The sequence below is a fragment of the Erpetoichthys calabaricus genome, chromosome 1 (assembly GCF_900747795.2).
Source record: "Erpetoichthys calabaricus chromosome 1, fErpCal1.3, whole genome shotgun sequence".
In the NCBI taxonomy this organism is placed as follows: domain Eukaryota; kingdom Metazoa; phylum Chordata; class Cladistia; order Polypteriformes; family Polypteridae; genus Erpetoichthys; species Erpetoichthys calabaricus.
The window spans coordinates 199,259,442-199,284,313 of NC_041394.2; the positions used below are offsets into that span (position 1 = coordinate 199,259,442).

At 36.6% G+C, this 24,872-nt stretch overlaps 1 protein-coding gene across 1 annotated transcript in view; it reads right to left on the reverse strand.

Annotated features, from left to right (window-relative positions):
• The window catches only part of tmem117 (transmembrane protein 117), a 517,204-nt gene that overhangs the window by 15,424 nt on the left and 476,908 nt on the right, over nt 1–24,872 (reverse strand). The window contains 2 exon segments of the mRNA XM_028810700.2: nt 155–194; nt 196–285. Coding sequence (XP_028666533.2) covers nt 155–194; nt 196–285 — 130 coding nt within the window.

A 24,872-nucleotide genomic window follows, 5' to 3' on the forward strand; every position in this document is an offset into this window, starting at 1 on the left:
ACACAAAACTCCTGATACCTTCTTCCAAGTGTTCCATCCACACTGCACTCTATTAGATATCTCTGCATCTAGTTTTCCTTTTGGGCTACCACTAAAATGTGGTGAAGCTGTAAACTCACACAATCTGCAGTGTCTATATTTTATGAAAGCATACCTGTAATATGTATATGGTATTCTTCCTTGAAAATCCTCTTGCCACACAGGCAACTTTAATTTGATTTGAGTTGTGGGCATTCCAGGGAGATTGACATCTAAATCACCCATAAAGTGAGGAAACTCCCAATCCTTTAATACAAAATACAGAGGTTATTATATTTTAAGGCATTAATAGTAACAGTCAAGCAAACACTGTTTCTTTTAGAGGACCAGACTTCTGCAAACAGAAAATAATCACAAACTGTTCAGCAGTTTTACCTTAGATAAGAATTGAAGAAATCTTTAGCATGCATTTGTACTGGTAAACAGCTTTTGTTTAATCAAGAATGTTCCCAACAAAGAAGTAAGAATTGCCAATCATTTTTCTGATTCAATTCTTTAAATTTTATTTATTATGAGTTTCAAACTATTTGAATACATAATCATATGTGTACTTGTATAAATGTATGTTTTATAGGCAATACAAATTGAACATAATCTATACATATATTCTTAAATCCTTTCGATCCCAAACAGGGTCAGAGGGCCCCAGTGCCTATTCTGGCAGCACTGGGCACAAGCTGAACATGGCACCAGTCCATCACAGAGTGTACATGCGTACACTCACTCACACCGAGACCAACTTAGAGTCACACATTTAACATAAGATCCCCATCTGTGAGGATGAGGAAGTAAAACCAGAGTAATGGAGAAAAAAATATGCAGATGTAGAAAACGTGTACATCCCACACAGACGAAGGGTGAGCACAGGATTCAAACTTGGGACACTGGACTGGTGAGGTAGCAGCACTAGCAGCTAAGCCACTATACCATCCAATTAAATATATTCAGACTTTAATCTTGTTTGTTTTCTTTGTGAACATTAACATTATTCATTGACCAATCAGTAGAACAAAATGTTGATAAGAATTACAGCATACTGTATATTGCGCTTGGAAAACGAGTTGCAATGTAATACGATTTTTTATCTTCTATTATATGCTAGGAGCATAATAATAGAAGCCAGCATTTCTTTGTGATGAATATCAATTTAAATCACTGGACGAGAACCTATAATAGCAAGGTATTATTTATCTAAACATTTTCAAATCAAAGGTGTCAGCATTATCAAGGACCCTCCAGTCTCAGAACATCTTGTTTATCTCTCTTTCAGTCGGGCTGAGAATAGCATATTATCATGACACAAACTGATCAATTCAGAGACAGCCTCAGGTACAGTGTATAGGTTATACAAACAAGCAAGATAACAACTTTGCGTATTAATGTGACCATCAATTAAAAAAATACCCTGCTGCTTTTGTTTAACAAAGACACTGAAAACAGCAGCCATGAATAAATTGAATGAAAGTATTTTGTTGTTAGTAAAATAAGACATCCTAAAGCTTAACTTGAATTGATTAGAGTTTATACTTTCTGAAGAAAATAGATATTGCTTAAAAGGGTGAAACATTAGGACCTTAAAGAATTTTATGTTTATATAAATATAATTTGGAGGGGGATGCCCTAAAATGGTCCTCTTCTTCCAGAAAAATATAACAAATGGCAAATGAATAAGCAATGGTGTTTTTTATTATAAAAAAAAAATGAAAAAATGCAGTGAGAGACACATGAAAGATAAAAAACAAAGAAGAAAGGGAAAGAAAGACCTTGCTCTCCACCATTGGTCAGCATGGTTGGATGCACAACAACCAATCCACTTTGGCTTACGGTGGGTTACAATTACTTCCAGTTTTGCTTCCAACAAAACCTCTTCTGAGGTCATTCATGGACCAGCTTTTGCTACAGAGACAACAGGCCATAAATTGCTCCAGGGTAATTCTTATCAACATTTTGTTCTATTGATTGGTCCTTAAATAACCAGGTGCCTCTAACAGCTTCCATACCCATTCCATTTAAGGTGAAACCATATACTGCCCTTTAACAGACAGCCAACTCTCTGTAATTAGTGCCCATGTTCTGCAACCTGTCAGCCAGGACATATTGCAGACCTGTTGGCAATCCACAATTTGAGAGGACTGGCATCTGGGACAACAACTGGATTGTCTAGGAGAAACATGACAGCTGCAGTTCATTTTCTGCTTTCCTGGTGCCCTTATCTGTTGCCCTTTCGGGACACCCATTGTATGCAGTGCCATCTGGTGGCCATCTGGTGGTGTACTTCTTCTCTAAAGCTCAACTGTGAAGCCCTCTATCGTAAAGCATTGCTGAGCCCTTGCTCTGTTACATGCCAGCCTTATATCATTTGGCAACCATCATAAGATTGTTTACATAGCAAACAAGATCACTAATGAGCATCAAACTAAAGTACTCAGAAGAGAATGGCAGAACATTGGTAGTATCTTGGAAACACCAGGGGCCTCATGTATAAACGGTGCGTACGCACATTCCTGACGCGGCATTATAAATACACTGAAACTAACTGCATATTGTTTATTAGTGTAATACATCTGATTGTAATTAACCTGCAACAATATAATGGTCCAGGAAATAGCCATAGTATTCCAAATACCATAACTGCTTTAGCGTTGTTACTCTCAATGCATCTTCTTCTTCTTTCAGCTGCTCCTGTTAAGGGTTGCCACAGCAGATCATCTTTTTCCATATTACTCTCACTGCACCACTCAAAGTATTTATATCACTGTATCTGAGTGGGGAATCACAGCAGCAGCTGATTGGAAAGAGAATTATTGGTAAACAGCATGAAGTAGACGCTGCCTGAGCCACGGCAAAACGTTTCAGAGACTTTCCTGTACGGACTTCGCGGTTTAGAAAAAAGTTTCATCCCAAGAACTATAAGCGCACTCAATGCAGTCCATCAAGTGCTCCTTGTAGAACTGTTTGTACTTATAAGTACAATACCTCACTGTAAACTTGCACTACAGTTATAATATTTCACAACCTGCACCACTTTATAAAGCGCATATTTACATATGATGACGATATCATTTCTAAGATGAAATGCAGCAAAATACATTGATTATATTATACAGATAAAACTTTAACTTCATTTAAATAATCTGTATTGTTAATAATTAAACATGTGAGGACACGGGTGCCGCAGCGCTAGCTAGTTCAGGGATTGTTCCTGCATTGCGTTGTATTCTTGCTGGTGCTGACGCGACACTGGAAAGATAGACGGATAGAATAATTAAACATGTTACTACGAAGATATTTCAATGTTCCTTAAAAGTTTTGAAGAATCGGCGTTCTAAAGCTTACAAATGGCTTCACGTCTATTACAGAGCTGATTGTGTGGCGATTGGGTATTTGGAGAAAGAAAAGTAAGGACAGGAATTGGAGGTTAGTATGTTTGAAAGAGACAGTACTTCTGTAATAAATTATTTCATCGAAGGTCGCGCATGGTGCAGCAAGCCTCTTGCGTGAGACGTGAACAAGCACTGCGCCACCATGTTCCCATGTTTAATAACATGCTTTAACTCCTATCATCATGAAAAAGATATCACGTATACATCTCAGTATTTTAATTATTCACAGAGCTGTAATATCACGAATGTAATGGATTATGTGTCCTGTTGGAGAAAAAGAAAGCCAGTTTAAAAAGCAGGTAGTGATTCACACACAGAGCACATAGAAGATCAAATACAGAACAAAGCATTTAACGTGCTACTTTAGGGATTTGAGAAACTAGTAAATTAAACGATTTTAAGATGAAGTTTTCTTAAAGTTTTACATAAAGTTCTACTTTAATGGCAAAATAAACTACGTGATTAAAGTGGAAATTTCGAGATTAAAGTTGACATTTCGTGCTTTTTTCCCACTGTGTGCCTATTTTTTTTGTCTGTACCCTAATAAGCTTTCATATGACACTCAGACGGTGGGCTACGACTCGCCTTTTCACGGCGACTTTGATATGTGATTTCTTTTTTATTTCGGGCACTGTGCGACTTTGTGAACTTGAGCTTTCGAGTTTCTCCGACACTCTGTCACTCGATCAGCTTCCTTTTGTTGATTATACCACTGTTTAAACCAACAAATAGTACGTTTTTCCTTTGCCTCCACTTGGTATTCGCTGAAATTCTTATATTTTCTCCCGTGCTTTTCCCATTGTCTTTTTACAATAGGCTATTTATATTGATTTGCATATTCAAAGAGGCGTAATTCTGGGAGGAGTTGGGGCGGGACAGAAGGCGCATGCACGTGCGTTACTTTTCACGCTGATTGGGATTTATGTAGTGGAAGAACGTGGAAGTTTGCATATAAAGTGCAATATAAATAAAATTTATTATTATTATTATTATTATACGTACAGATTCCTGCATCTGGATTTTTCTGTGCGTACGCACATTCCCGCTTTTGTGCTTACGCCATGTTATAGTGTGAGTTCTACGCACGGCGTTATACATGAGGGCCCAGATGTAAAGAGGACAGAATACTACATAAAACAAAAACAAAGTGATCAACTGAGACATGATAAATTATAGTATAGTGAAACACATTTCAAGTAGTTAAAGTACAAAGAACAAATCTAGACAAGTGAAAAGGTGGATAACCATCCTTAACATAAATATAATAAGGGATGGAGATTAAATAATAACTACCCAGTGTTCCACAAAGAAGAAGTGAATACTCCTATTTAGATCTTGAGGGCAAATGCAGCCCTGTGTGTTATGGAGAGGGGTGATTATAAATGGACTTGATGTGAGTGTGCAGGTGTGTGTACAAGTGGGCCACACATCTAGTGGAGCCACTGAATCGAAACTCTAAATACTGTACGATCAGGCAGGTTAAAAGAAATTATGGTGCTCATCTGAAATGGCAGGGAATAAAAAAAAAAGATCTTTTCAAAATAAAAATGGGTATCTGCCATTGGAAACAGTTTCTCAGTAAAAGGGGCTACCTTGCATTGTACTAGAGGAGTTAACGTAGATTAAAGTCAATGCAAAAATCTCTTCAGTGAAGTTGTGTGTGTTAGTTATGCATGTGTTGCTGGATTAAATATAGTCATTTGGAAAAACACAATTTAAAACATGTTCAGTTATAGTGAGTCAGATAGCTGTAGAATCGGTAGAAGTAAAGGTATTCATTTAAGGTGTTCCTGCCTCCAAAGATCATCTTTAAGCCTACCCCACAAGCTTGCAGTGCAAAGTCACCTTTTTGAAACCTGGGCGTTGAAATGAAGTCAGAAATTCATTTTCCCACAACAAACTAAAAGACATGCTGTTAGGTTGATTGGCATCTCTAAATTCCCCCATGCAGGTATGTGTGATGGACTGGAGTCTCACCCAGGATTGATTTCTGCTTTTCACCTGTCACTGCTGTTATAAACTCTACCTTCCACAGACTCTGATCAGGGAAAAGTGAGTACTGAAAATTGATGTATAGGTATAGCAGAAATAGTAGCTTGTTTAAACTGCATGACACACAATATAAGACTTCTAAGAGATGAAAGAAACTGATCCGTATTTAAGATTTTACATCAGAAGTTATTGCAATGTAGAGTATTTTTAGAGCACACTGGCAACCCAACTTTAAATGGCCAATTTCAAAAACAGTGCTTTGCAATAGCTTTGTGAAATCTTTAAATATGTTAATTCAGTCTTCTAAACAGCTTACTAAGCAGGAAGAGAAAATATAAAAAACATGGAGCCAAGCATTTCACTTTAGAAAAATTGCATTATTTTTCAGAAGACACCAGAGTTTTACACAAGGGACTCATTAATGGCACACCTGCTTGTCATAAGGCAGCTTATAAAATTCTGTCTTATGAGTAAACAAGCAGAGTGCATATGATACACCCAGCATTTTAGGCATCGATTGAAAAACATGTGACCTATACATTTTTCTAATAGATAGATAGATAGATACTTTATTAATCCCAAGTGGAAATTCACATACTCTAGCAGCAGCATACTGATACAAAAAACAATATTAAATTAAAGAGTAATAAAAATGCAGGTAAAAACAGACATAAAACATCCATCCATCCATTTTCCAACCAGCTGAATCTGAACACAGGGTCATGGGGGTCTGCTGGAGCCAATCCCAGCCAACACAGGGCACAAGGCAGGAACCAATCCCGGGCCAGGTGCCAACCCACCGCAGGACACACACAAACACACCCACACACCAAGCACACACTAGGGCCAATTTAGAATCGCCAATCCACCTAACCTGCATGTCTTTGGACTGTGGGAGGAAACCGGAGCGCCCGGAGGAAACCCCCGCAGACACGGGGAGAACATGCAAACTCCACACAGGGAGGACCTGGGAAGCGAACCCAGGTCCCCAGGTCTCCCAACTGCAAGGCAGCAGCACTACCCACTGCGCCACCGTGCCGCCCATATATAAATCAATTAATTATTTATTTTTCATACTGGTGATACTATGTTTTATTTTAAAAAACCAACAACATACAAACATTTTCATTTAAATTTGAGTACTCAAAATCTAATGAGTCCTATGCCTGAGCATAACAAATAGCTTCTCAAAACAGATCTGAGCTAGCCTTTCTGATTGGAGTCTTATTGAGGATGTACACACTCACAATTCATTTGTATTAATAATCACAATTGGGACATTCCAAAATATCAGGAAAAGTGAAAGAAACAAATGAGAGTGATGTTTTTATAACTTCCTTTCTTGATTTAAGACTTAATGGTGGACAGAGGCAATGGTGAGTACTTATGATACTTTTTCCATTTTATATCTATTAGACTGGTATATGTAATACTATGTATCTGTTTACATTAGTTTATTTGAAAAAACGAAACAAAAAAGTAACATTTCTTCTTTAATTTCCATTTAGTTTAAATAGCTGCCACTGGAAGAAAGTGCACAAATTTCAATTAGCTTGGCATAAGTATCTAAATGTTAGACAAAACTGCAGCCAGAAAGAAAGCAAGATGTCATTGAAATCAAATGTTTTCTGTACAGAATTATGTATTTTAACATATTCATGGGGCTGGAGAGTGGCAATATGTTGCATGCTGGTCAGACATGCAAATAATTTGATTATACTGTATATGTGCATCACTACTAACACTGCTACCAACCAATATATGAGCATAAGAAACAGTCTGGCGTAAACAAATATGGTGTGAGAGTCTTGAGGACAAAGACATTTAGACATTTTTTCCCCAAAATTGTAATCCAGATGTTCCATAACATCAAGAAAAGTGAAAAACAAAATGTGTGTGAAATTTTTGACTATTCATGATTTCAATATTTTGGCTTAGGCATTAGTCATTCAAAAATTCTCTCTTGTCTAGATAGGCTTGCCCAAATCTAGAGTGAACATGGAAATCATTATTGAAATTTTGTTCTAATTGGCTACATTTACTATTTTTCTTTGTAAGTGTAAAAGAATAAAGCAGAAAGAAGAAAATACATACAGAATGTTAACGTTCAGGTTATACATGATAAAACAGAATGAACCCCTCATTGGAAGGTGACATTTGCAAATGCATTTCAGCACAGCGTGCTATACAGTACTGAAGTTAAAAAACAACGTTCATAGCTAGGTTATTACAGCTGTAATATAATTCAAGAAAATAAGGGACATGGAAATGCTGTTTTGGGTAAAGGCTAAATATTGAATAATAAATGCAAATGCAGGACAGTATTTTGTAGGGTGGAAGCTGTATAAGAATTATTTGTAAATTCCTATTAAGTGTGCTCCCTTAATCACCGGAAGCCTGATCCTTTTAACTTTGGTTTGTTGTCAGGGTTATATCGGTGAAGACATGACTTGAAGAGGCACAGGCTGCATGAATCAGCATGGGCAGCTAAACAGAGATCAACTTAGATCACTTACGTATTGCAAGCTGTGTGAAAAAAGGATGAAGTGTGGGAGTGTGAGAAAATCAGCATTTACAGGTTGACATCTTCCATTAAGTCTGAAGCCAACAACTTCATGAAGAGAAGGACTACTATTGTCTGTTCGTGCCCTGATCTCGGCTACACTACATTTCACTGAAAATCCTCAATAAGTTCAAATTTATTGTGCATTACATACAATTGCCAATAGTATAATACAAACACAATCAATGAATAAAACTCTAGATGAAATATATATTAAACCACACAACAGGAATTCTCACACAGTGGTCAGTAGGAGCAGCTGTTGAGTATATGATCTGTGAACAGAAGACTGCCCCAGAACCTTTAGATGTGAGTGTTCATTGTCATGTACTGTTTTCCAGAATGGAGGGAAGATAAGTGACTATGGGCCAGTAGTGTGCAGCAAATATAATCAAGAAATGCTACATCACTGTGAATTTAGCTCTACTCAGCAATGCAGATTAAAAGAAAACAAAGTGTATATATATCAGCTTTAGGATCTATTGAGGCAAAGAGGAAACCCCATCTAGACCCAATTATTAAATCTTAACATTGAAATAGTTGGAACTGTGCTGTTAAAAGACATAATGTCTTTGAATTTTTAGATGAAATGCCTATGTTATTTAATAGGCCTGCTGAAACACATTCCCACATTTTAAATCTACTGTTTAAAAAAGAGTAATTAATGCAGAAATTAGCACTGATATAAAAGCTTTTTAAACAAAGAAGTGCAAAAATCAGGCTGTTGCTAGGGTACATTACTTAAACATTTGAATGTAACAACGTCAGAACCTGTGGTCTCTAGATGAATAAACACAAGTAAAATAAAAACTGAATGCTCAATACGAAGTCCAGTTTAAAATATACATTATTGACAGAGGAAGGTTATTCATATTTATTGAATTTTGAATAGCTGCACTAAACCATGCGTACTGCAGGACTCAAGCAAATCAAACTGAACGTATCTGGTAAATGATAGAGATCACACCCAAAATGAAATTATTGCTGAATGTTTGTGTGTAAACAGATATCCCCAGAAAAGCAAATGTAAAAAACGTATTAAAGAACATTAGTGCTAGCATTTCATACCAAGTATGCTGACTTGTACAGACTTGCAGCTTTGAGTTAAGTTACTAAAACTGTACATATTAAACTGCTCTCACTATGATAACATATGTATCACAATGTGAACTAAATGTCTTCATGTAGGCTTTATATGAAAGAAAACTATGCTTAAATTGCTAATAATAGCCTGTTGATTATATTTAAAGAAAATATAACATTTATACTACTTATTTAATAAAGGGACAGAATAGTGGAGCAGTGGTTAGTACTGGTACCCAACCAATCTTGTAATTCATCCATCCATTGATCCATTCATTATCCAGCCCACTATATCCTAACTACAGGGTCACGGGGGTCTGCTGGAGCCAATCCCAGCCAACACAGGGTGCAAGGCAGGAACAAATCCCTGGGCAGGGCGCGCACACACCCCCACACACCAATGCACCTAACCTGCATGTCTTTGAACTGTGGGAGGAAACCAGAGCACCCGGAGGAAACCCACGCAGACACAGGGAAAACATGCAAACTCCATGCAGGGAGGACCTGGGAAGTGAACGCAGGTTTCCTAACTGCGAGGCAGCAGCGCTACCACTGCGCCACCATGCCACCCTCTTGTAATCCTAGGTTTGAATTCTTCAAACAGTCTATGTAGATCCTGCATGTTCACCTTATGTCTGCATGGGGATTTCTGCAAACACCATCAGGTTTGTGAGTGTTATAATACAGCCAATTAATCAATTGATAAATAAATAAGTACAAATAAATAAATGTATATTGTACAGATATTTCAAAATTAACTTAAAAAGTATGTCGGGAGGAAGCACTGAAATGCCTGTTAGCAGTGGCCAGAAAAGACACCGTGAGGTGTTTCTTAGCAGTCCATGGTGGGATGAGCCTGTGGCTAAAAGTGCTCTAAGAGAGGAGCTCCTAGAGGGTATGAAGGTGCATTTTAAAATACTGACTCAATGCTGTACTGTATCATATGGGTCTTTTCTGACCTGCTTCTGACAACACTTTTAAGGTGCCCCAAACCTATTTTATATTTATGGTCGTCTTAACTTGTAGTATCGATGATCCTAAGTTTTAGAACAGATGACATTTAGGTGGTTTTTTTTTTTTGTTTTCCAAATTGAAGGCAAAATGCAGTAAAGTCTATGGTGGTTCAAAGTTGATCCAAAGGAAATGTCAGTGTTCGGAATGTTTAACAGTTTTAGTAAGGTCTTGACATTTCTGAGCTAAAAAGATGACAGATAAAATGTTTTTATGATTTGTGAACAAGGAACTCTAAATGCAGCCATACAAACCAGCACTGCAAAACAGGTAATCCATCTGAGCTAAGCATGTTTGAGTCTGGCCAGGACTTGGGAGACTAACTAGGGAAAGCTTGGGTTGCTGTTGGTGAGGCCACAAGGGGGTGCTTACCACTGTTGTCTGTGTTTGGGTCCCAATGCTCCAGTGCATTGACAAGGACACTATGCTGTAAAAAAGGTGTCATCCTTCAGATGAGACATAAAACTAAAGTCCTGACACTCTGTGGTCAGAAAAGATCCTTGGTCATCCTTTGAAAAGAGTAAGCTGTATTCCAAAGTCCTGACTGAATTGCCCACCATGACCTTGTCCATTCTGGCCCCAGAATCATCCTCTAACTCTAACTGTCTATCTCTCTAACCCCTTAACCACCTAATAGCTAATAGCACCACATTGAAGTTTATGTAAAGCTCTTTGCGTAGGTTACAAAAGTGCTATACAAATATAACTATCTAAACATAGTTGAAAATCTGGAAAAGTCAGTGGTGGGTTAAAGTTGGCCTGAAGGACACCGTAAAAATGTTTTAGAAGCTGTACAAATTATGATGATGTTTACACTTATTACTTTACATTAACTAAGGTAAATGTGGGAAAAGTCACAAAGTTTCATCCTGAACATTTGGAATTTAGGGTGCATTTATTGATTTGAAACGTAAAACCAGGTCAAATTAGATCCAATTACATTGTAAGAGTTGATTACCTTTCCAAGTCACTTGTTTCAGGTTTGACTCTTTTCTATGGGGGCCAAACAATCATTAAAGTGTTTGTTACAGGGGATTTATGCCATAACGTATGCACTTGATCATTCTATTCTAAGGCTTATTCAGATATTTTAGTTGAAATCTTCCTAGAAACCATGAGATCCATTTGATACATTGAAACATCAATAATGTTGCCTAAAAGTTCACATTTCTTAAGAACTCCTCTGCAAATATGGCCTTGCAGCAAACTCCAACACATACAGATACTTCATTGAATGAACACCTCTCTATAGGGACCATTAAAGTCAATATTTATTAATTTAATATCAAAAAGATGTAGATATTTTCCAAGGTATTCAGTAAAACTAACTGATTGGCAAGAGATGCTGGATAGCTTGAGCCATGCGAATTAATGTGAATAAAGCATTGTTTTTGAACCTGGTGTTCAGAGAAAGGTTTTTATTGGAATGTCTCAATGACAATTACATGGGTAAACAATAATTGACATGGCCCACTAGACTGTAACAACCTCTATTTGTGCCTACTCAAAACTGACATGAGTATCAGAGAAACATTTCACATGCAATTATTTTCATGCACAGTTAAGTGTTCTTGTATAGAACTACATAAAAAATACAAATATGTGCATGTTCAACTTTATTGAAACAGTAGGTTTGGCAAACTCAGGAAGTAAAGCTCAGCATGTACATGTAAGTTATGCATAAAAAAGCTGATGATCAAAATTTTTTAAGTCAGGTAAAATTACTAGTACAGATAGCAAAAATAGAGTGTGTAAAAGTCAAAATCCAAAGACCATGAAAAGCAATCCACAGCTCAATAACTATATCCATATCCATACACTCTAAAGCTTTCACAAAAGCGGTTAAGATACAATACTATCACAAAGCTCGGGACCAAACAGACATGAAAAAAGAAGATATGTTGCTATAGAACTATGAAGATTCAAGATAGTCCTCTGGTTTTATACTGAATGTTGATATTTAAAAAAAAATCTGGAGAATGTAGTGTCTGCATCCAGTAAGATGACGAACCAATGAATTTTATTGTATTTTAGGTGACTGTAAAATGTACTAGGGTGCTCCAGGAGGTATTAGAATGAGCCCTTATGTAAAAATTAGTAAGTCTTTCTTGAAAAACTTATAAAATTCAATATACTCTTTGCTGGCATTAAAGCAATGTCCTAAGAAGTGCCGGATTTAATTTATTTAAAAGCATTTTAATGTTCAAATACAGCAGGGAGTAATCTTGTAATGCACTTTGGGTGTTTCTTATATATATATAGAAAACAGAGAAAAGCCAAGTAAAATGACACCTTTTATTGGCTAACTAAAATGATTACAATATGCAAGCTTTCGAGGCAACACAGGCCCCTTCTTCAAACAAGATGTAGTCATAATGGCTAACACGGTACAACACTCTAGTACTACATACTGTATATAGAAAACAAAAACCCTTGGAAAAAAGAACAAATAGATAGATAGATAGATAGATAGATAGATAGATAGATAGATAGATAGATAGATAGATAGATAGATAGATAGATAGATAGATAGATAGATAGTTTATGTTTGAAATAACCTTTATTATATTCAATGACAGAAAAGTACAAACATCAATCAATATAGTGAATAGACATTTATCAATTGCACAGGAAGGTCAGAAATAAAGATGGAATCTTTTGAATTGGAAATCATTTTCCTTCCACTACTACTCCACATAAAAAAATCCAACAATTTTGTTACAGAAAATAAAATTAATTACTTTACTCCACCAATACACTCCTCTTATTGTGTACAAGGATTTTCTTTCTTTTTTAACATTTTAAACCTTTATTAGGTTCTGTAGTAGAGAAAAATAAGAATCCATAGATACAAAAAAAGCATAATTATGGCTGGATAGGAAAAATTAATAGGTTAAAAATGACTTTACATCACCACTCCTCCATCATTATACACCTCCTGCTCTGCATGGCTGTTCAAACAATTGTTTGAAAATCGCAAAACATTTACTCCTGAGTAAAATACAAAATATCTACAAATCAGTTACCAATTCACCCCTTCAACAGAACAAAAATCTCTCCCCAATCCACCTAATTAATTGAAAGTCTCCAGGCCTCTAATAAAATTACAATAAGAAAACTCTAATTTCAGCCTGCATTTAATGAATACCTTGAACATTAGCAGCACATCAGCAGCCATCAATTTCTTTTCTTTGTTCCTTCTAGTCTTAGGAATTGCTTTCTTTCTCTGGTCTAAAAGAAAATTCCCCAGCACACATTTTCTTTTCTGTCTTTGATTATATACAACTCCAAAGATAAAAGAGATACTTGAAAAAGACAACCCAACCCCATCAAAAAGTGTACAAAAAATGTAAATAGTGGTTTTAGTCTTTTGCAATGGAGAAAAAGATGGAAATCAGTTTCTTGCTGTTTAGAAAAAGGACAGTAGTCCAGTGCTCCAGGATAAATAACAGCCAGGAATGAATAGAGGTGAGATATGCCTGAAGAATTTTCCATTGCAGGTCACCCAGTCATTTCTGTAATGGTAACTTATAATCTTTTAATAGTCTGTTGTTAAAATGCCAGTAGTTTGAACAGAAAGAGCAAGTTTTAGAAAGACAAGATGGTGGTCAGAGGTGCCAGAAGGATGAATGGAGCAGCTAGCTAGGAGATTCATATACCGTAGATACTCGCGTATTAGTCGATCTCGCAGATAAGTCGAGTGTATTTTTAAGCCAAAAATTATGAAATTTGTTATGACCCGCATATAAGTCGAGGGTAAAACTTGACAGCTATCAAATTCTTTGAATTTCATAATTATACCCAATGTACCTGGGCCCAGACTTTCAACATTTTAATCTTTGAAGAATTTTAGAAAGCCAAAATTAAAACTCCAAAAACATTTTTATTTATTCACTTAAAGTTAGAATATTTCAAATAAATTCGTATTCAAAGTCCCTCGCATATAATAAAGTGGCCCTAAGTGCCTTCTTCAAATCCTTCAAAGTCTGATTCTTCTTCATCAGAATGTCCGAATAAAACGTGAAAGTATTCTACCGTGACGTCGTCAGCATAAACATCTTCCTCTTCTTTGGAACGACTTCCTCTTGAATATTATCATTGGGCGTAGCTTTGTACCATTTGCCAAGCAAGAGAGGCAACGGTGAAATGGGTTTTTTCATGGCCCGTTGTCTTAATAAGTACGGTCTTCTCACCAATACCTGCTACGGTTTGATTCCCCGGCATATGAAATGCCATTGGCGTTTCATCCATGTTACCAATGTTACTGAGATCAAAGTCATGCCTTTGTCTTTGCTTGATAATAAATTTGGCATTGCTTGTAGAGAAGACTTATTTTTTATCCAATCTCTTACAAGTTTTTCGCTAACGCAAAACTCTCTGCCAGCCACACAATTATTGGTTTCCTCAGCACGCTGAATAACTTTCAGTTTGAACAATGCGGGATACGATGCTCTTGTCTTCTTTTCAGAACTCATGATCGTACCGGTAAGAAGTTTAACTTAATATATTGATCTATTTTACTAATAAACTGCAATTAAATATATGTAGGCTAATAATGCAGAGCATGTGGGGTCTTCAAGCTTCTTCCAACGAATTGTGGTTCCAATGTTTCGCATTTCCTTTATAATGACTAACTCCCACCGTGTGTAGGCCTAATTGAGCAGTCAAAGCATATCAGGTAGGTGAAACTAAACTGAACCACTGTATTGGATGACAGTGGTTATCAACTAATAGAGCGATAGCCAATAGCTCAAGTCAGCTGGACTTTGCCTCATTTAGCTTGAGCAATAAAAAATTTAAATGAAATGTTCATTGTATTGCAGTTGGTTCATGTTTTATGATAGTTGGCACTACAAATTACAGTCAGTGGATTTCAAATTTCGTAGACTCGTGTTTTGTAATTTAAGTAAAACCTGTTTATAAGCGTTAGGCGATTTAATGGAATATTAATGGTGGACACTAATTTAAACAACTTTTATAACAGATGGACCTAAATTAGATATACTGTGGGTACAGAAACAATTCAATGCAAATTTAATAAAGAGCTGCAAAACGTTGCGCCAAATGAATGTTGAGTGTATGTTTCCGGTTACCGCCATTGTGTGCGTTGCCTTGGTTCTTTTGATTCCAAATCTGGTTGCACGTGGCAGCTAATGGTATGTTTGTTATCCAAAACCTGCAAAGCTAATGCTCAAATTCAAGTATTTCACAGTTTAAAGAATTATTTCATGAAATTAGAAAAAAAATAGCTAATTAGCAATAGTATTGCTGGCTTATAATTATTTCAAAGACCATGGGAAATGGCACATGACCGATGACTTAACACTGTGAAGCGTTGAGTGTACAATGTCATTTCCCAAATTCTATGGACAATTGTGTTGCCCCGTGGATAAGTCAACCCTGTTATTCTAAATGAATTTTAAGGCATAAATTTTTCGACTTATACGCGAGTATATACAGGTAATCATTAGGACAATAAATCCTATCTAACCTCGCCATAGAGACTAACCCCAATGAACCCTTCACCCGTGCATACTGTTTGGCACTGGTATGTACAACACTGTAAATATCACTGAAGTCAGCTTTCTTCAGAACTAATTGTAAGCAAGTGCCTGAGCTAGGATTAGGCTCCAGGCCTTCCCAAAGTTGGACCATCAATCAATTCAATAAAAGCAAGTCATTCATCACAGAAAAAAATCTAAAGCTCCATTCCTACATTGGAAGCATTGACATTTAAAAATACCCGTTTTTTTCCTCCTAATTTAGTTTTGACTTTAAGCAACTTACCATTGATGGTATCTGTCATGGAGACAGACTCGGGAGAAAAACTGCTAGAAAAGAGAATGGCAACCCCGGCACTGGCAATCGACCCATAACTTAAGTATTACACATTATTCCAAAATCTATACTGTAAGCAGGTCCTTCAGTTGCAGGCAATGTTCAGTTTTCAATCCCTGATGACAATGATAATGTGCCAGGAAAGTTCCCATACTAAAGCTAAAGTGGAGCTGACTGCTTAAAGTTAATGTCTTTTCAGAGTAAAAAGGCAGACTTTGAATTAGAGGCAGGTGAGAGATATACTTTTATTGTATATTCTTCAACAAGCTCATATCGCCAATTATCATTACTAATGTCAATGCCATTAGGATTTTTTTAACTATAATTTATAATTTTGCATGATTACCATTTGTTTAAAAAATCATTGAGACTTTCATTGCTTTAAAGGCTTTATTGTCTAAACCTGGTTTGTTTGCTTAAGCATGCTATGGTATTTCAGGTTTTTTTTATGTCCTTGGGTAATAAAGTGGCAAAAAATAAATAAACCAGAATAAACCATACATTTGTGAATGCTATGAAAAAGCTACTGCTGCTTTTAAAATGCAAAAAAAAAAATTGAGGTAATAATTTGCCATTTGTGATGGTTTTGAGAAATGTATATAAATTAAAGTGATAATTAGAATAAACACTTATGCAACATGTCAGTTTAGCAAACATTATTATTGGATATTTCTAGAAGTAAAAGCTGCTGTCAGATGGAAGGCACAGTGAAGTTTGTTTACCAAAATGTGGAGCAGGTCCCAGACGTGTTGTATTTCAATTATGAAATAATTGGGAAATGTGTATAAATGGTTTGAATAAATTGAGGCCTTCTTTATATTCCCAAGGGGAAGAAAAGATTTATCTCTTTTGTGATCATATATTTATTTATTTAAAAACCAAAGAGAATTCTAGAGCCATTTTTTTTGCTTTTTCTTGCATTCATTTCCTCTACACAACACTTACATTGTCAAGCTATTTTAAAGAGGCAACGATTAAATGAGATTTATCGTGGTTAATCACAATGCATCTTTGCCCCACAGATCAGGCATAATTGGGTTATACTAAGTTATCTGCTAAACTAGAGTTCAAAATTCATAATGTATAAGGCAGGTATAATAACCTGTAGGAATAACCTTGAAACAGCATTTGTTCCATAAACAAACAAAAAAAAAATCAGTCCTTGTATACAACATTACAGGTTAAATTTTGTTTATGAATTTTCTAAAATACAGTGGCTTGCAATTATTAACACAGTTCATTGCAAGAACACAAAAAGAATAGGTGGAAGTGAATGCTTAAAATTCAAAAGTGGCTACAAATCAAACTGTGAGAAAAAACACAAAAATAATTTTCTTCCTACATAAAATAGCACAGGACAGACAGAAAAACAATAAAAAATCAAAAAGTGAAAAAAAAATCAAACATAAAAATAAAACAGCACAAAAACACACCACCCAAATCCCACATAATCTCCACAAAAATCCCAAACCATGAGAGGTAAATCGATGTATGTATCTATATACGAAAACACGTTTCTTCCTACTGCTCCAAAGCTCAGCAGTGCAGATAATACCAAAAGGTCCGAAGACAGTCAAATGACGACACCTAGTGGAAAATGCATGTGTTATGCTGTTGGCCTTTTCCATTGGTCGTTTCCTACACCCCATATACTATATATTCCAAGCCCTAACCTTAAATCTTCTAATAGCAATCTGTTTATTATTCCAAGAGCTAAGTATAAATGAAAGTGGTGAACCAGCCTTTTGTTGTTATACAACAAATATCTGGAATAGTTTACCAACAGAGACACACCAGGCTGACACCACTGATCATTAAAAAAAAAAACTCCTAAAATTCCACTTTTGTGAATTGGATTTTTAGTGGGTACATTTTAGTTGTACTCCTAATAGACTATACATGCATAAAATTATCATACTGTTCATGGATTTGCAATCATTAATAATCTCTATTCTTCTCTGCTTTCATTTTTCGTTTTTTCACCACCATCTGACCAAGTCACTGAGCAGTAACCTGTGATGCTCAAATGAAGGCAGGTGTCCCAGCTGTCAATAAGACCTACTGTGTTGAATCTTCTGGAACAAAACCTGGAAACAATGAACAACAACTTAAGAGCATGTAGGCCTAGAAGGGGCTGGGTGGTCTTTTTACCTAAGAAACCTTGCAGATTTTGCTTTTTATTTTCTCATTTTTTTCTGTCCTTCCAACCATCTGACCTTATCATCATTCTCACCTTTAGAGACTTAGCATATAATACGATATATATTCTTTACTTAAGTGTATTCAAATGATGGAAGTTATGGATAACATTTTAGTCTATGCCATGTAACACCTGGGTCAGGGCTTAGATTTAGTTATGCAAATGGCAGATACGAATACATGGTGGTAGTATAAACATGTACAGTGGAACCTCGGTTCACGACCATAATTCATTCCAAAACTCTGGTCGTAAACCGATTTGCTCGTGAACCGAAGCAATTTCCCCCATAGGATTGTATGTAAATACAATTAATCTGTTCCAGACCATACAAACTGTATGTAAATATATATATTTTTTAAGTTTTTAAGCACAAATATAGTTCATTAAACCATAGAATGCACAGCGTAATAGTAAACTAAATGTAAAAACATTGAATAACACTGAGAAAACCTTGAACAACAGAGAAAACTAACACTGCAATAGTTCACGCTATAGCTCTACCAACCGCTGGCTAAAAACATTTTTTTTTAAGCACAGGGAAAAAAATGAACATTTGAAAAATTTAATAAACCACCAAAAATAGTAACATTGCAACAATGCACGCTACAAACCGATCGCTGTAAACAGAAGTGAAAACAAAATCAAGCCCAGTGCATTCTTTAACTGCCTTCCTATCTTATGAGTCCAGCCCCCTCTCTCGCTCGCGCTGCCTGTGTGTGTGCACTGCTCTCTCTCTCATGCTGCCTGTGTGTGTGCATCTGTTTCTCTCTGACGCTGCCTGTGTGTGTGCGCGGCTCTCTCTCTCGTGCTGCCTCTGTGTGTGTGTCGTGCGCTCTCTCACTCTCTCTCTTGCTCGCTGCACAGGAAATGCACAGGGAGAGACTGAACATGTACAAACTGAAAGGGAAACTGGCTTGTTCGTATACCGAGTGTGTGGTCATGAACCAAGGCAAAAGTTTGGCGAACATTTTGGTCGTAAACTGATTTGTACGTGTACCGAGACGTTCTTGAACTGAAGTTCCACTGTATACATATTTACATAATAGGAAGGAGTTATACATAGTGAAAAATGATTTTGTGTTAGGTAAGACATAATAATCTGATGTACAGTGCAGTCCAGGTATATATTACACATTGTGACCAGTGGGGGGCACTCTCACTTAAAAGGACCCATAGACACCACACAGTCCAGTCACTAGGGTTTTTATTTTTAGAAAGAAGGGTTCCAGGGAGGTACAGAATGCAGGTTATATAAATATAAAACAATAAACACTGGCCACTTTTGAGCCAATCTCTAAAATACACAATATTCTACACCTTGGCCTACCTTCTTCACTTTTCTACCACCATACCAAAAATGATAGTGCCAGTTTTTTTTGTTTTTTTTTTCATTTTCCTCTTTCTCCACTCCCTTGCCAGGAAAGCTGTTGACTCCACTTTACTCCCGACTCTGAGCTCATCTGGCTAAGGAAAGGAGGCATTTTTTAAACTGTCGCCCTTGATGACGTCCAGGGTCATGGCCAATAGGTGGAAAAAAGGTTCTGGATAATTCTCCTGTATATATTTGGCTGAAACCTAGGATTAGCTTTCTGCTGCTTCCTCATGGCTGGGAGGGCTAATGGGTGGTCTTCAGTATCCTTTGGCCACTACCACTTATCCATCTGGGATGGGATTTTTCTTTTGAAAAAAAAGCGAATAAAGAGATCAAATTAATATATATATATATATATATATATATATATTGTAACAGATAGCCCAGCCACAGACAGACATGACGCCACAATGTCCACCACACACACGTTTATTTACACTATTTACAACAATATTTACATATTACTCAGTCCTTGGTCCTTCGGCCACTTCCACTCCTTTCTTGCAAGCTCTGTCCACTTCCACCCGAGGCGACCCCTTTTATCTTGCACCAGATGTGCTCCAGGTGCATGATAACGACCTTCCGGCAGCACTCCCCAGTGTCCCTGGTCCATCAGCACGTTCTGGTGTACCGGAAGCGCTGTCCTCCAGGGTTCAAGGACTGTCCAGGGAAGAATAATGCTGCTCTCCTGGTCTGTCCTTCCTCCAGGCGTCCCAGTGGGGCAGGGTTCCTGGCCATCTATCACAATATATAAAATGGACGCTCAAAGATTGTTCTCAACTTATCTTTAGAAAGTTGTGTTGTATAGTTCTGTATGCCACATAATCTTCTCCACGTGCATCCAGAGGTTTACTCTCTTTGAACACAAAGGAAAGTTGCAATAATATGCAGAATTATAAACTGGCTTGCATTGCTAGGATGTTAAGTGACTTGTGTAAAGATAAAAATGTTAATTTTACTTTTTTTTAAAAAGAACATTGTGTTTTTAAACAATACACATGTCATTACTGTATAGGTTGCAGGCATATAGTTAAAAGTATATCTTCCTAATTTATTGCTAACTGAAATTAAGAAGGCTTCACTGTTTGTGCTTTCTTAAAACATAAAGCGGCCATCTCTCCCGTCTAAGAAGTTCAAGCACGGCCTGAAGGGCATAATAATAATGTCTGAAATGCTGACAATAAGCTTATAAGTTGCAGTTAATGCAAGTGTCCAAGTTAGACTACTTCTAAAAAATTCATACACTGTTCATTTACACTTATCTCATATCTGATTATGTAATGAGCTTATTAGCAGAATGAAAACGTTTCCTTCTCAAATTACAGTATTAATATATCATAGCAAAGTAATTAGGCATTCTCATCCTTCTGCCTCCTCTAACTGACATATCAATGCCAATATTAAAAATTTCTTTTATTTCTCCTATTTGATGTTTTTAAACCTGTCTCTTATCTTAATTTAATTGTATAAATGTAATCTACAGTATTCTAAATATCATAATTCAAATGTATAACATTTTAATATGACTGTAGATTATTTTCTTGAAATATGAATTGCAGAACAACAATTTTTACACCTTTAAAAGTATACAGCTTATTTTTCCTTTCAAAAAATAGGGTCATTATTGTCATGTGTACAAGGTACCGTGAAATTCTTGCATAATTAACATAAAATACAGCATTGATACTGCCATTTAATTCATGTTTTTCATAGATTTTGTAAATACTGCTGTATAGACTTTAATGCTGGGTACAACTACATGTTAAGGCACTTCAGTTCTGGAGTTTTTAAACATTTTATTATTGCCAATTGATGAAATCTGATATGGAGCCCATGTAATATCATGAGTCAAATGAAAGAGATAAGTTTTAACAGTTATCCATGCGATGATTGTCACAAGTACACTTAGTGCAAAAAAGTAAGTAAGAACAGCAAGTAGCAGGAAAAAAAACTCTACATATTATGTACCAAATTTTATAAACATATTCACTGTATCCTAAATTGTCTATGAACAAACTTTTAAAAAACACAATTTCATCTTGAAGCTTTGACCTTAATTTAAAGCATTTTATGAATTTGTTTAGAAAGTAAAATGCAAAATAGAAAATTGGATGAATATGATATTAATTTTCCCTGCATTTATTCATGCATTTTCTGAGACAGGCTTTTCCACTGCAGCCTTTGTTGGCAAGTTAGTGTTTATAAGACATTAACACCACAAAGATAATTATAATTACAGATAAGCTGAAAATTTAAAAGATCCTTACAACCTTCAAGTGCCAAAATTACCAAATGTCTGCTTAATTTGTTCATTTCAAGCAAGAAGAGCCAAATAGACATTGAAGAGGGGAGGATCCACAGGAAGAGCAGAAGAAGCCCGGATTCAGTGCGTTTTATCTAATGAATCCTCTGCCCCAGAGAGTGGTGGCAACAACAACTGAGTCAAACGTTAATGCTGGGGTGCAACTCACAGGAATGCCTGTGCCAAAAGGAGTGCCAAAAATATGTAGATAAGAAAAAAAAAAAACACAACTGCAGAGATACACACAAAAATAAAGAAAGTCCTCAAAGTCAAAAATGAGTTTTTGATATTTACATAAAACAAGATCAAAGATGAAAAATGAAACAAAATATTAAGGCTCTTACCCTATTACAAAGAAAACAAGGGTAATTGTTTTTGTTCTTCTTTTGGCTGCTCCCATTAGGGGTTGCCAAAGCAGATCATCTTTGTTCATATATTTCTGTCCTCTGCATCATGTTCTGTTACACCCATCACCTAAAAGGCTCCAATACAGCCACTATTTGAAACTAATTCTCAATACAGCATCCTCAGCTCTCTCTTTCCCTTTTCACTACAACCACTACATCCATTCCAGTGTCAGGCCAACCAACACCTCTTGTGGCTCCCTAACACATTATAAACACAATGCTATTTCTCTCTCTGCCTACCTGATTAAGACAATACTAATTTACTTCCTTTGGGTGTTTGGGGTGTGGTCTAATGTAACAACGACTGCAACAAAAGTGACTCACTGACTAGAACTGCACAAAAAAAGGGGTCCCACTAACAGCATCAAAACTGAAACCAATCAAAATTTAAAAATAATATGTTAACCAAAATACTAAAATAAATCTGCACGACATTGACTGGCATGCATTTGTGCAGAGTGCTTTGATTAAATTCTTAAACATGTCTGTCTTGCATGAAAGGTATGTATCTCTGCAGCCCAGAGTGTCCACCATGGAGCTCCAAGTAGTTGGAGGTGACTAAATGAGTAGTTGTCGTTATTTGAGTCAGATAAGCCATTCACAACCCTGATCTTAACCATAGTGTAACCAAGCATATTGCGTAACATCACAAATGTGTAATGCAAATCAACAACCTCCTCAATGGAGCAGAGCTCTGGAGGTCACCTAGACTCTACTGGAGTCAGGTAACCCGCCCACAACCCTATTCTTAGATGATGAGTAGATGATTACCTACTCTTCAACACAATTATGCGCTTACCGTATGCACTCCAGACTGAATGCGGTGACTTACGGCTTATGCATGGAACTTGGCATTGCTTGTCTGCGGTATATACACCGCTCCTCTCTGTGTCATTTTAATATTACCTAGGCATCCGCCGACACTATTTCCATGATTTGGTCTGTTAGACCTGTTTTCTCAAATAGACTATCTAAAGGACGATTGAGTAGGCAGACAAAATGGCTGAGACACCTGCCGCAAATGCCAGACAGGAGTAACCAAGGTTTACAATCTGACATAAATCTACACTGCACTCCTGAACTGCAGATCGTTAACTAATAAAACTACTTTCCTTAACGACTTATCAACTTCTAAAAAACTGGACATGCTGTTCCTTTTAGAAACGTGGCACTATCCAGGGGCCTCATGTATAACGCCGTGTGTAGAACTCACACTATAACATGGCGTAAGCACAAAAGCGGGAATGTGCGTACGCACAGAAAAATCCAGATGCAGGAATCTGTATGTACACAAACTTCCACGTTCTTCCACTACATAAATCCCAATCAGCGTGAAAAGTAACGCACGTGCATGCGCCTTCTGTCCCGCCCCAACTCCTCCCAGAATTACGCCTATTTGAATATGCAAATCAATATAAATAGCCTTCTGTGAAAAGACAATGGGAAAAGCACGGGGGAAAATATAAGAATTTCAGCGAATACCAAGTGGAGGCAAAGGAAAAACGTACTATTTGTTGGTTTAAACAGTGGTATAATCAACAAAAGGAAGTTGATCGAGTGACAGAGTGTCGGAGAAACTCGAAAGCTCAAGTTCACAAAGTCGCACAATGCCCGAAATAAAAAAGAAGTCACATATTAAAGTCGCCGTGAAAAGGCGAGTCGTAGCCCACCGTCTGAGTGTCATATGAAAGCTTATTAGGGTACAGACAAAAAAAATAGGCACATAGTGGGAAAAAAGCACAAAATGTCAACTTTAATCTCAAAATTTCCACTTTAATCACGTAGTTTATTTTGCCATTAAAGTAGAACATCATAAACTTCATCTTAAAATCGTTTAATTTACTAGTTTCTCAAATCCCATTGTAACTAAAGTAGCATGTTAAATGCTTTGTTCTGTATTTGATCTTCTATGTGCTCTGTGTGTGAATCACTACCTGCTTCTTAAATGGGCTTTCTCTTTCTCCAACAGGACACATAATCCATTACATTCGTGATATTACAGCTCTCTGAATAATTAAAATACTGAGATGTATACGTGATATATTTTTCATGATGATAGGAATGAAAGCATGTTATTAAACATGGGAACACGGTGGCGCAGTACTTGTTCATGTCTCACGCAAGAGGCTTGTTGCGCCATGCGCGACTTCGATGAAATAATTTATTACAGAAGTACTGTCTCTTTCAAACGTACTAACCTCCGATTCCTGTCCTTACTTTTCTTTCTCCAAATACCCAATCGCCACACAATCAGCTCTGTAATAGACGTGAAGCCATTTGTAAGCTTAGAACGCCGATTCTTCAGACCTTTTAAGGAACATTGAAATATCTTCGTAGTACATGTTTAATTATTCTATCAATCTATCCTTCCAGTGTCGCGTCAGCACCAGCAAGAATACAACGCAATGCAAGAACAATCCCTGAACTAGCTAGCGCGGTGGCACCGTGTTCTCACATGTTTAATTATTAACAATGCAGATTATATAAATGAAGTTAAAGTTTTATCTGTATAATATAATCAACATATTTTGCTGCATTTCATCTTAAAAATGATATCGTCATCATATGTAAATGCGCGCTTTATAAAGTGGCGCAGGTTGTGCAATATTATAACTGTAGTGCAAGTTTACAGTGAGGTAATTGTACTTACAAGTACAAACAGTTCTACAAGGAGCACTTGAT